Source organism: Pseudophryne corroboree, chromosome 7 (assembly GCF_028390025.1).
Source record: "Pseudophryne corroboree isolate aPseCor3 chromosome 7, aPseCor3.hap2, whole genome shotgun sequence".
Lineage (NCBI taxonomy): Eukaryota > Metazoa > Chordata > Amphibia > Anura > Myobatrachidae > Pseudophryne > Pseudophryne corroboree.
This window is the reverse complement of record NC_086450.1, coordinates 436,181,211-436,194,001: the sequence shown is the minus strand read 5'-3', so window position 1 is coordinate 436,194,001 and position 12,791 is coordinate 436,181,211. Positions and strand designations below refer to the sequence as shown.

The 12,791-nt window shown below is 47.8% G+C and overlaps 1 protein-coding gene across 2 annotated transcripts in view; it reads right to left on the bottom strand.

Annotated features, from left to right (window-relative positions):
- Positions 1–10,829, bottom strand: part of B9D1 (B9 domain containing 1) — a 198,911-nt gene extending 188,082 nt beyond the window's left edge. The window contains exons 1-3 of one of the 2 annotated variants that reach the window (XM_063934884.1): positions 10,598–10,829; positions 8,601–8,669; positions 4,338–4,449 (exon numbers count right to left, since the gene is read on the bottom strand). In XM_063934884.1, coding sequence (XP_063790954.1) covers positions 4,338–4,449; positions 8,601–8,669; positions 10,598–10,657 — 241 coding nt within the window. In that variant the 5' untranslated portion in view covers positions 10,658–10,829. The remainder of the gene's footprint in view (positions 1–4,337; positions 4,450–8,600; positions 8,670–10,597) is intronic. The other variant, XM_063934883.1, reaches the window with a different exon arrangement.
- Positions 10,830–12,791: the final 1,962 nt, after the last annotated feature.

Below are 12,791 nucleotides of genomic sequence, written 5' to 3'. Positions count from 1 at the left end.
TCTGCATTTAAATTCCTATCTTCCCTCTGTCCAAGCCAATGGTGGCTTTATTCCTCCAGATTTGTCCAATAGTTGGTCCCATTAAATGATGGATCCCCGAATAGTGGAGAGTTGCAGCACATAACTACCGGCAAATAACCCATGCTGATGTAGATCTTCCACTACAGCAATGTTCCAAAATGAAAGTGTCATGGTGTATTACCTTCCTCTTACATTATAGACTGCAGAATGACATATCTGACAGCTGCGGAGATGAGTCGGGGGGCCAATTGCAATAGGTCCCGATTTGTCAAACCTGGAGATTTCTTTGGCAATTTTGTTGTGGGATTTAAAGGCGCAAAGTCAAATCCAAATTCTGTTTTCTCGTGTATGCGAAGTACACAAGCGGCAGATGCGTAGACCCCACCCGTGAGAGTCTCAATACAAATCCAGGCGGCTGAGACAGCTGACCATTTTCGCACAGCCGCTGTGTACGGGATCGCAGCTGCGCCTCTGCACCAATCTATAAATCAGGCCCTTAATGGAGAAACAAACACCTCTACAGATTTGTGTAACAAGCGCTGTGTACTTTGTTTGCCGTAGATCTATATATGAGGGTGCTGCAATAGTTGCCGGAGTGTTGTATATCCATTTGCTAAACAGCATGTTGGCGGAATGCAGGACTAGCAGCCGCGCGGAAGGTATTATTATTTATCTCAGTTGTATTCTTGCTTCCAGTGTTGGGTTTACGCACTACTTAATCACACAGTATGGTGCTGTGTGGGCGTCCCTGCTTACGGGGGACAGACTGATGGGAAGAAGAGCCTCATAAGCATAACACAAGACTGTAGAAATAGGTTACCAGTGATGTCATCACCATGAAACCAGTAGCCTGCGACATGTGGGCAGCGAGGAGATTTAAAGCGGCAATATGATTTAAATCATACTGAACTCCTCCATTTGTGTACAATCATATAAATATAGGGGGTAATTCAGATCTGATCCTTGCTGTGCGTTATCGCACAGCGGGCGATCAGGTCCAAACTGCGCAAGCGTATGCATTGCAATGCGCACGCGCGTCGGACAGCTACAACGGGCGTCGCCAGTCAGCAACGCGATGGTGCGAAGGATCCATTCATACAGGCTTACGCAAAGGGGATTGACAGGCGGAGGCCGTTTGTGGGTGGCAACTGATCATTTACAGGGAGTGTCCGGAAAAACGCAGGCGTACCCAAGCATTTTCAGGGAGAGCGTCTGACGTCAGCTCCGGCCCCGATCAGCCTCTTCTCATCGCACTGTAGGAGTAACTCCTGGGCGGCGCAGAGACTGCACACACTGATTTTTAGCAGCTCTGCTAACACATAGGAACGCACACCTGCACAGCGAAAATACACTCCCCCTGTAGGCGGCGACTATCTGATCACAGGACTGCAAATAACGCAGACCAGCGATCAGATCTGAATTACCCCATAGAACTAAGGGCACACATTATATCATTGCTAATTAGAGTGTAGGTAACAGGTGACTGCGTCACACACATGTGACAATTCTGACCTAAGAGAAGACGCTGCAGAGCATGGGCAATGTAACGCTGGCCAATACACTCACTAACATCACAGGAGACATTGGTCAAATTACTCGAGCATGTGTGTCGCCTCAAGCGAATCGTGGTGACTGATAAACGTCATGTGGGCACGTGATCAGAAGGCGGCCGCTGCATGATACGACGTGCCGTATTTTCTGCTGTGTGTATATAGTGATTCCTCAAGTGATATTTCTACTTGACAAGAGCATGACGCGGAAAGATATCGTCCGATGTTGTCACCTATTGGACAGTGAGAATGTCACCCCAGCGGCAGGACTGTTGTGTGTATTACCAAGGTGGCTGTGGCATCACATCAAGCAGATGGCATGGGAAGATTGCTGCCTATAAAGGACTGGCTCAACCGGTCACCAATAACACGTCAGGCTGTTTTAGAGCTTTGGAGCCATTACTAGAAAGTCTAGGCCTGTACTCCGTCTCACTATCGAAATGCCCCAATCATCAGCTTCCCCCACGGCATTACTGCTGGTTCTCAGCCCTTTCAATGAGTCAGAGTTTCCCACGGTCACTATATGGAGCTTGGAAGTGACATCTCTGGGGTAGGGGGTAAATATGTATTTATTTATTGGATGGATTATATGGGGAGACATTTTCAAGACACTAATTAAGTAGAAGCCGGGAGAAAATGTTTATTCCGGTATAAAATATCCTCCCTGCTTAGCAATTGGTAGAATGGTGAGGTGCAATGTCCGGAAACCCCACAGTTCTCAAAACAAAACTCCCCCTTGCTGGTCTGATCGCTTCTCCTTGGTGGACACCCTGAGGAAATGTGAATGTAAGCACGGCCAGTTAAGAAAGATGACTGAATGGCTCTGAATAATGGGGACAAGCAATCGCCTGGACTCCTGTACTAGAGGAAAGAGTGGATCTCAGCAGCTTCCTGGCCTGCTCTTCCTCCTGGTCTGCTCTACTGACACCCAAGCACCTCACCTCAAAGTCAAGATTGTCATAGGAACCCTGGTGACCTTTCTGATGCCCATGAATCAGGTCCTATACTCTTTCACTCAACCTCTGTCACCACAAAGCACTTTCAGCAAAGTCTAGCCCAGCCTGCTCCCAGCCCTCTGATCACCTTGGGGGGTTCCACTGGTTGCTTGGCAGACCTGTAATGGTCTTATTTACCCCCTACTATTGGGAACTTACCAGTACTGATTCCACTGTCACTGCTTACCAACAAATAGTTCTACTGTGCTTTATGTATGCATCACACTAATGTATCTGCTGCTATTGCCAATTTTTATTATGTCCTGACAATGACTTTACTCCGCTACTACTGGTCCTTCTCATCTCCCATATGGACTATTGCAACCTCCTCCTCTCTGGTCTTAATCTTTCCTGACTTTCCACTCTTACATCTAACCCATACCTCCCAACTTGAACAGATGTAGATTCGGAACCTGGCGCACCGTAGGCGGGGCTTTGGTTCACGACCCATTGTTATTGCCACTTTGAGGGTGTGCCCAGCGCTACCTGAGCAGCCCCTGGCTTACTCCCCGCACTGTTAGATGCCGTGCACATGCGCACGGCATCTATTCAGTGATCACTGACTGCTTTGCATAGCAGAGCAGCGGTGATCACAGTCTCTCTCAAGTTGCACCCACGCCCGTGAGACACTGGGACCAGTGGGCGGGACAGCGGGATAGTGTCCGAATAGCGGGAAAATGGTATACTAAGCCATTTTCCTACCCATTCCTTCAATGGTTCCTATTCCACTACAAACCCCAGTTCGAGTTGCTCACCCCGACATTCAAAGGACTTCATCACTCCCCATATCTCCAACCTCATATCAAGGCTCTCTCTAGCCCTCTCTGTCTGCCATCTTGCCCCTGTGCTGGTTTTAACTCATCCCACTACTCTCCTCTGGACCTCACTCTCCCAGCCAATCAGACACTCTACAGTCTGCATTCTTTCAAATGTGCACTTGTTCACCAAAGCCAATCAGCTCTTGTCACATTCATAAGCACGCTACCCTCTCTCTCCAGTTCACCTTTAAGTTATACCATCACTCCCCTAGACTGTAAGTTCTTACAGGCAGGGCCCTCCATCCTGTTTTTCTCCCCTTGCACCCCTTCCCACCCAGACAAATCACAATCATTCGCCCGCGCCCAGCACTTCTGCACTTCATAAAGGAGCCTTGGTGAGTGCCCGTTCAGGACATACAGACATTACTGTGAAACATAGGTTCCGGTGACATGCATCTCTGTCCACGAACTCAAGCAGCGAGTTTGTGCATACAGTGCCCAGGCGACATAACCCATTATTACATATATCCCTACTATTCTGAGTCAGATGGACCTGTCTCTCCATGAAATAGGGTGTTTTTGGGCGTGAACTAGGTGGTGACACTGCGATGGCACATAAACACCCTGACTTGTGGGCGTGGCAAGTATGAAAAGCTCTGTGTTGTTCTAAGCTATGCATAGGAGAGAAGGGAGGCCTAGATCTGATAGATCTCTAGCACATAGCATGGGGCTGGTACCAGTGCAGGTACCAATACTGACTGGTACGGAGGCTGGTGATAATTCAATGGGCGACCAGGGTTTCTCTTTGCATACGCAGAGAACCCTGCATTAATTGAACGGGTACACACATTAACATAAGATAGTAATCAGGCTTCCGCGGCTGCCCCACTTAGAGCCACTTTGCCTGTGACTCAGAATCAGCCCTATAGATTAGAATATACTTTATAGATACAGTAATATATAGATATAATACGCTGCGCAGCCAGAGCCATTATAAGGAGTTATATACTCACAGCCAAATGGGTTGGTGCTTTTAAACGTGATCTCAATAGGAAAGTTCCACACAACGCTTTTCTTTATACTTCTGTTCCTAGAGGCAATCTGAGATATTCCTTCTTCCACCCCCTGAAGAGAGACATAATAAGAGACATCTGACATTGCAGCAAATATTCCAGTATTATCACAAGATAAATCGGATGAAAGAATAATTGAATAAGATTTATAGCTACTAGTAGGAAAAAAAAATGAGAGTTAGGCTCCATCTAGTGGTACAACTTAGAACACTAAATTCATATTGACTTCATACTGTACCAGTAGAGATACATACAGGATGCCGGCAATTGGGATGACGGCACTCGAAATCCCAGGGTCGGAATCCCAACACGCGGACTGAAGACTGGCGACGGAATCCCGACATCAGTTGAAATGCCGACGCTGTAATCCCAACAGCCCGTATCCCGATTGTAAGTATGCCAGGGACTGTTAGGCCCCTGGGAGGTGGGGGGGCTAAATCGCTTTAGGCACCACTGGGGAGGGTTAGGATTATTCACAACAGGGGAGGGTTAGGGTAAAGGCGGTGCCACACTGGACGACATGAACCATGAATGATATTGTTCATTATTTTCCCTTGAACTTCCCAGACTCCCGATGAACGATAATGAACGAGACCGAGCAACCACACGGAGTGATTTCATCAATGACTGAACGATATGCACCGTGTCGTCAATGATATAGGGCCCGAGTCAGACCTGATTGCTGCTGTGCGTTTTCGCACAGCAGGCGATTATCAAACTACTGCGCAGGCGTATGTAATACAGAAACCAGTGTTCGGTGGCCATGGGTGGATTGGTGATAGGGAGTGTCCATAGACAGCAGCTGGCTTGGAGAGAGATTTGCCAGTCTCTAGTACCATAAGAATATAGTATAGTACCAGCTGGCGCTTAACCAAGACACACTATGGGGGTCAGACTGATCCGATCGCACGCTGCAGTTTATCGCATCGGTGCGATCGGGTCAGAACTGCGCATGCGCCGTCGGACCGCTAAGATCGCCTCTGCCTGATTGATAGGCAGAGGCGGTTGCTGGGTGGGGGGGGGGGGGGGGGGGGCGGAGCGGCAGCGTTTAGCCGTCGTTTCATGGGTTCGGTCCGGCCAACGCAGGCGTGGCCGGACCGAATGGGGGGCGGGCCGCAGCGGCTGCATGACGTCACACGCAGCCGCTGCGGCCCGGGGAGCGATGAGTAGCTCCCGGCCAGCACGCTAAAGCTGCGCTGATCGGGAGCTACTCTTGAAGTGCAAAGGCATCGCACTGCCAGACCCAAAAATAGAGAGAAGGGATATAGAAAAGGAAAGTGGTGAGAATTCGAACCATCGCAACCATAACAAGAGGAAAGCCATGCTAACCAAAACTTGTAAACAGTAACAGAAACAGCTGAACCAACCAGAATACTTAACTAAGTAACAATGCAGGAAGAGCGAAGCACCGGGCGGGCGCCCAGTATCCTCTACGGACTACGAGAAAAGTATTTACCGGTAGGTAATTAAAATCCTATTTTCTCTTACGTCCTAGGGGATACCGGGAATCCATTTAGTATCATGGGGAAGTACCAAAGCTCCCAAACTGAGTGGGAGAGTGCAGAACTGATTGACCAAACTGAAGGTCCTCAGAGGCCAAAGTATCGAACTAATGTCTAAACTTTACCACCGTATCTGGAAGAAATATGTCTCTTGGTGTGAGAGCAGACAATATTCTGCGGTAGAATTCCGTCTGGGACGTTTCCTGCTTTTTCTGCAGTCGGAAGTGGATGTGGGCCTACAACTAGGCTCCATAAAAGTCCAGATTTCGGCCTTGTCTATTCTCTTTCAGAAACCACTGGCTTCTCTTCCTGAGGTCCAGACGTTCGTGAAAGGCGTTCTGCACATCCAACCTCCCTTTGTGTCTCCCCCGGCACCTTGAGATCTCAATTTGGTGCTGCAGTTCCTCCAATCGGACTGGTTTGAACCGTTACAGGAGGTAGACGTAAAGTTCCTTACGTGGAAGACCGTCACACTGTTGGCCTTGGCTTCAGCAAGACGTGTGTCGGAGTTGGGGGCATTGTCTTACAAGAGCCCCTACCTAATTTTCCATGAGGACAGAGCTGAACTCAGGACTCGTCAGCAATTTCTTCCTAAGGTGGTGTCCGCGTTTCACGTGAACCAACCTATTGTGGTTCCGGTTGTTACGGACACCTCTGCAACTTCAAAGTCTTTGGATGTTATAAGGGCTTTGAAGGTGTATGTAAAGAGAACAGCTCGTCACAGGAAATCGGACTCGCTGTTCGTTCTCTATGAGAGTGACACTCCCATAACACGTGCGCCTCCAGTGAACATCTACTATTTTCAATACAGTTCTCCCTGTGTGCGCCTGAAATGAGTATTGCGACTATGCATGGACACAATTGGGACGTATGCGCAGCAGCAAAAAATCTCTCTATGTCGTATACACGGTATTTACAGGATGCAGTTCATTTTGCGGCGGTCAGGATATTGACGCCGGAATCCCGACCGCCGGAATCCTGTCGCACAGATATATTCCCACTCGTGGGTGTCCACGACACAAATAGAGTAGAGTGGGAATAGAACCTCTGGCGAGCTCACGAGCCCACAAGGGGACTCTTTGCGCTCGCCCTACTGCCGTCATTCTGGCGGGCGGGATGCCGCAAGCGGGATCTCGACAGCCGGCATCTCGTCTGCAGGGAATAAGTAGGTATTCCGTATTTACAAGGGTAATCCAGGAAGTAAAACCATTTATACATTCCCGCGATGAGGGTTATTCACTCTCCCCAAGCCATGGTCAGGCGGTCTCCCTAACGTGCTCTGTGAGTGGCGGTCTGTTATGGTCAGTTTGGAGATGTTGTGCAGTGTTAAAATGAACCCTATTATAGAAAATCCCTCCGGCTGCGATACGATTCTTGAATGCGCAGAATGTGAGAAATTTATCATCAGTTAAAGCAGGAGTAGGGCGATGTGAGAAAGTGGGGTGAGATGTTCAAAAATGGACTAAGAAAATGATGAAGATTGGCCGGGCTCCAGTCACTTGTCCCAGGTTTAGGTGGGAGGTTTTCAATCATCTCCCCTATAATCTGGACCTCGTGCCAAGCGATTTTTGCCTTTTAACTAAACTCAAACAGCTCCTGGGCGGAAACCATTTAGGATGCGATAATGAGCTTACACTACCACTGAGCAACTGGTTCCGTGGACTAGAGGCAACAAGAGATTCTAAAGCTCGTGGACAGATAAATGCTCATAAGAAGAGGAAATAATTATGTGGAGAAATAGATAATATACGCTGTGTTTTTTTTTTTTTTTTTTTTTACAGCCAAATAGTCTTTACTTTCTAGATTACCGATGTATGAAAGAAATAACACTGACACAATACAGAGGTTCTCCGACGGTATACGGTCCTTAGGTCGACCATGATTGGTCGACACACATTAGGCTGACATGGGAAAGGATCGAAACATAAAAAGGTCGACATGAGTTTTTCCCTTTTTTATTTTCCTTTTTTTTAATCTTTTTTATACTTTACGATCCATGTGGACTACGATTGGGAAAAGTAACCTGTGCCGAGCGCAGCGGTAGCGTAGCAAGGCACCTTGCCCGAAGTTCGCTCGCCATGCGAGGAGAGACGGTGCACAAATTGGGGTTATCGGTCACTTTACGAAGAAAACGACACCAAAAATACATTGAAAACTCATGTCGACCTTTTTCCATGTCGACCTGACAACCAAGTCGACATTTCCTTGTGTCGACCTAGTGCCTGTCGACCAAATGAGTGTCGACCTAACGAGGGGCGATCCAACAAACCCATTCCGCTCCAACACTGCTGGGCCGGAGTGGTAAGAGCCTACCGCTTTATCTGGCAAGTCGCTATATTACTTCATTAGAACACGTTCTTTATACTAGGAATAAAGTAATTTTTATTGGTGATATCAGGACAGGTATTGCGGCAGGATTTGTTCATCAGGCTTCCCTATGCAATTCGCTGTTATGGCTGGCGGTGACCCCTTACTTGTATTGGGAGTGAAGACAAGGCCTATCAGCGGTTCTCTGCTCGTTGATAAGCCGGCCCCATATATCACTCCAAATATGAATAACATTAGTCAGATTTTTGTAGCTCATCTCTAATGACTATTTACCAATTTGCATCCTCATAACAAATCACTTCTGAAAATTCAATTTACACAGAAACATTTTAAAAAGAATCAAACTGAAATCAAACCCTGAAGAAGAACTTACAGAGGTCGGTGCCCAGTCGTGCCCATAGACGAAGCAGTACTTGCAGTACAGGTCATCGAACTCCGGAAACTTATGGAAAAGAGAAGATATATAAAACATTGCATGAGACACCCAAGTATGCACAATCCTTACACAATGCTGTATATGCTTCCTGGGAGTCCAAGAAATAAGTGTGGTCATGGATATAATTTCAGAACAGCGCTGTCTGTGTACAGGGCGCAGCAGGCATACCGCCACTTACAGCCTAAGGTATATGATATTCCTATGTACATACGGTCACATCTAGAAAACAAATTACCCTGTACAGTTCTAAAACACATTTATATGTACCACACGGTACCTATACTGACCACACGTGGCGCAATCCTGCTGCCCCACCCCAGGGTCAAGTTGGTGGTCAAACCAGATGAGAACAGTAAATATTGCAGATCGCCAGGATCACTTCTGTCTCCACTGCAGCCGCTTCAGTGCCATCAGAAGATGGACACATGCATAGGCTGGCAGCGGCATATTCCAATTGCATTGTTTTGTTATGCCTGAAAATGCTGATTGTGGGGTCTGTGGTAATATGTTGGAATGCCAGGCCAATGGCAATTATTGATTATTTACAAAAGTAAAAAAGTTGTAGGTACTCTCCCAGTATGTCCAAACTCCCAGAAGTGGCGGTCCCCCCTCCTGCATCCAGCCAACTAGTGAATGAGTTAGGGCTGAATGACGCATTCGGTGGCAAATATTATAACCATGGCCACACCCCTGCTGTGTGGTGCAATGGTCACCAGTGTGCAGGGCTGAAGGCCTAATTCAGACCTGATCGATCGCTAGGGTTTTTTTGCACTGCTGCGAGCAGATAGTCGCCGCCTATAGGGGAGTGTATTTTCGCTTTGCAAGTGTGTGATCGCATGTGTAGCCGAGCGCTACATAAAAACTTTGTGCAGTCTCTGAGTTGCCCAGAACTTACTCAGCCGCTGCGATCACTTCAGCCTGTCCGGGGCCGGCACTGACGTCAGACACCCGCCCTGCAAACGCCTGGACATGCCTGCGTTTTTCCAACCACTCCCAGAAAACGGTCAGTTGACACCCACAAATGCCTTCTTCCTGTCAATCTCCTTGCGATCGGCTGTGCGAACGGATTCTTCGTAAAACCCATCGAAGTAACGATCCGCTTTGTACCCGTGCGACGCTGCAAAAAAACGCTAGCGAGCAATCAGGTCTGAACGAACCCCTATGTTAATACAAGTAGCGCTGCTACGTTCCGTGCACTAGCTCTATGGACCAAAATGCCACCAAGCATGGTCTACCACAGGGGTAGGCAGCGTCCGTGGCTCTCTTTGCTGCGGAACTACACATCCCAGCATGTCCTGCCACAGTTTTACCACTCCCTAACAGCAACACTGTGTCAGGGCATGCTGGGATGTCTAGTTCAGCAGCATATGGAATGCCACAGATTGCCTACACCTGGTCTGGTACAGACAAACGCAGTCTATAGATACGCCCAGGCACTTGCACCAGGCGATGGTGGGACGCGTAAAGATGCGCCTCTCAAAAGACAAATCTTACGTAATATGCGTACGACGACCGCCATGTCTAAGGGGCGTGGCTGACTTTCATCTCCGCGTCCTGTACTGAATTTACGTCTCCAGGGGCAATTATAAAATACGCTCAACTCTAAGCGAAGTCATATCTGGGCGCAACATGACAGATGTCCCGCAAGAGGCAGCTTTAAAGTGCAACTGACTATGCTGGCGCTATATTAGTAAGCAATCAATCATAATAGTAATAATAATAATAATAATAATAATCATTTATCATCAATGGTTTTGCGCAAAACTGTGACTGACACCCTATGGGAAATGTGGCATCACGGAACATGGACATAATTTGGTGAATCCTCCACACAAGGACCCGTGAATCACCGCAGGCATCCCCTGACCTACCCCCACCCCACTATAACACCCCCATAACTCCCACTAGGCCCCAGCGCAAGAGCCAGGCCTCACCTCGGCGCTCTCTATCTGTCCGGTCACGTTGAGGAGGAAGACGCTGGCGGCGGAGGCCATGGGCAGCCCCGGTAACGGAAATCTGGGTGGATGCAGTTCGGAGGCAGCGACGGCAGCGAAGAAGCTAATCTCCCTACCGGTTGCTAAGGGACGCGCCGACCATAGCAACCAGCAGCTACAGGGAGCGGCCAGGACCAAGCTTCTGAGGGGCCTGTGCGCGAAACCTGCTGAGAGGTGGCTCAGTGCAGCACTGTCTTGTAATGAGAAACATGCATGAGGCGATATTACAGGCTTCTAGCCCGTAGCGGTAACTTGAAGGCTATAGAAACACAGTAGGGCTCTCTGCAGCAGTAACAGGGAGTGTAGTAACATATCTATCTATCTATCTATCTATCTATCTATCTATCTATCTATCTATCTATCTATCTATCTATCTATCTATCTATCTATCCTGTAACTGTATATTGTTTTTTTTTAAGTATAATACAGTTTAATACAGTAGAGATGTGCGGCAGCATTTTTCGTGTTTTGGTTTTGGATCTGGATTCCCGCTCGTGTTTTGGATCTGGATAGGTTTTGCCAAAACCACCCTTTCAGGTTTTGGTTTTGAATCTGAATGATTTTTTTAAAAAACCTAAAAATAGCTAAAATCACAGAATTTGGGGGTAATTTTGATCCTACGGTATTATTAACCTCAATAACATTCATTTCCACTCATTTCCAGTCTATTCTGAACACCTCACAACTCACAGTATTGTTTTAGGCCTAAAAGTTGCACCGAGGTCACTGGATGACTAAGCTAAGCGACACAAGTGCGCGGCACAAACACCTGGCCCATCTAGGAGTGGCACTGCAGTTGCAGACAGGATGGCACTTACAAAAGCTAGGCCCCAAACAGCATATCATGCAAAGAAGTAATATATGTATAATGAGGTAGCTGTATGACTAAGCTAAGCGACACAAGCGTGCGACACAAACACCTGGTCCATCTAGGAATGGCACGCAGTGGCTGAATGTCGAAAGTGGCGCGCAATTTTTCGGGCCACCGACTGCATCTCCTGCACGCCCCTGTCATTTCTCAAAAAATTCTGCACCACCAAATTAATTGTATGTGCAAAACATGGGACGTGCTGGAATTTGCCCAGGTGTAATGCACGCACAATATTGGTGGCATTGTCCGATATCACAAATCCCCAGGAGAGTCTAAGGGGGTAATTCCAAGTTGATCGCAGCAGGAAATTTTTTAGCAACTGGGCAAAACCATGGGGGTAATTCCAAGTTGATTGCAGCAGGATTTTTTATAGCAATTGGGCAAAACCATGTGCACTGCAGGGGAGGCAGATATAACATGTGCAGAAAGAGTTAGATATGGGTGGGCTATTTTGTTTCTGTGCAGGGTAAATACTGGCTGCTTTATTTTTACACTGCAAATTAGATTGCAGATTGAACACATCCCACCCAAATCAAGTACTCACGGGAGAGATGTGTGCTGAGCGATCTTAACACAGACCGCTCAGCACACATCTCTCACCCCGCTCAGCACAGCGCGATGTGCTGAGCGAGGGGGAAAGCCGACGGGGGGCCGCTCACTTCACACAACGGTGAAGTGAGCGACCCGCTAGATTGAGCCTGCATGCAGCTCAATCTAGCATCGGCGATAGCGATGCGCGGGGCCGCGCATCGCTATCGCTGGAGGGCATACACACGGCAGATCCGTGCTTAAAATCTAAGCAATCTAGCAAGATTGCTTAGATTTTAAGCACGGATCTCTCCGTGTGTACCCCCCTTAACTCTCTCTGCACATGTTATATCTGCCTCCCCTGCAGTGCACATGGTTTTGCCCAATTGCTAACAAAAATCCTGCTGCGATCAACTTGGAATTACCCCCCATGTGCACTGCAGGGGAGGCAGATATAACATGTGCAGAGAGAGTTAGATTTGGGTGTGGTGTGCTCAATCTGCAATCTAAATTGCAGTGTAAAAATAAATCAGCCAGTATTTACCCTGCACAGAAACAAAATAACCCACCCATATCTAACTCTCTCTGCAAATGTTATATCTGCCTCCCCTGCGGTGCACATGGGGGGTCATTCCGAGTTGTTCGCTCGCAAGCTGCTTTTAGCAGCTTTGCACACGCTAAGCCGCCGCCTACTGGGAGTGAATCTTAGCTTATCAAAATTGCGAACGAAAGATT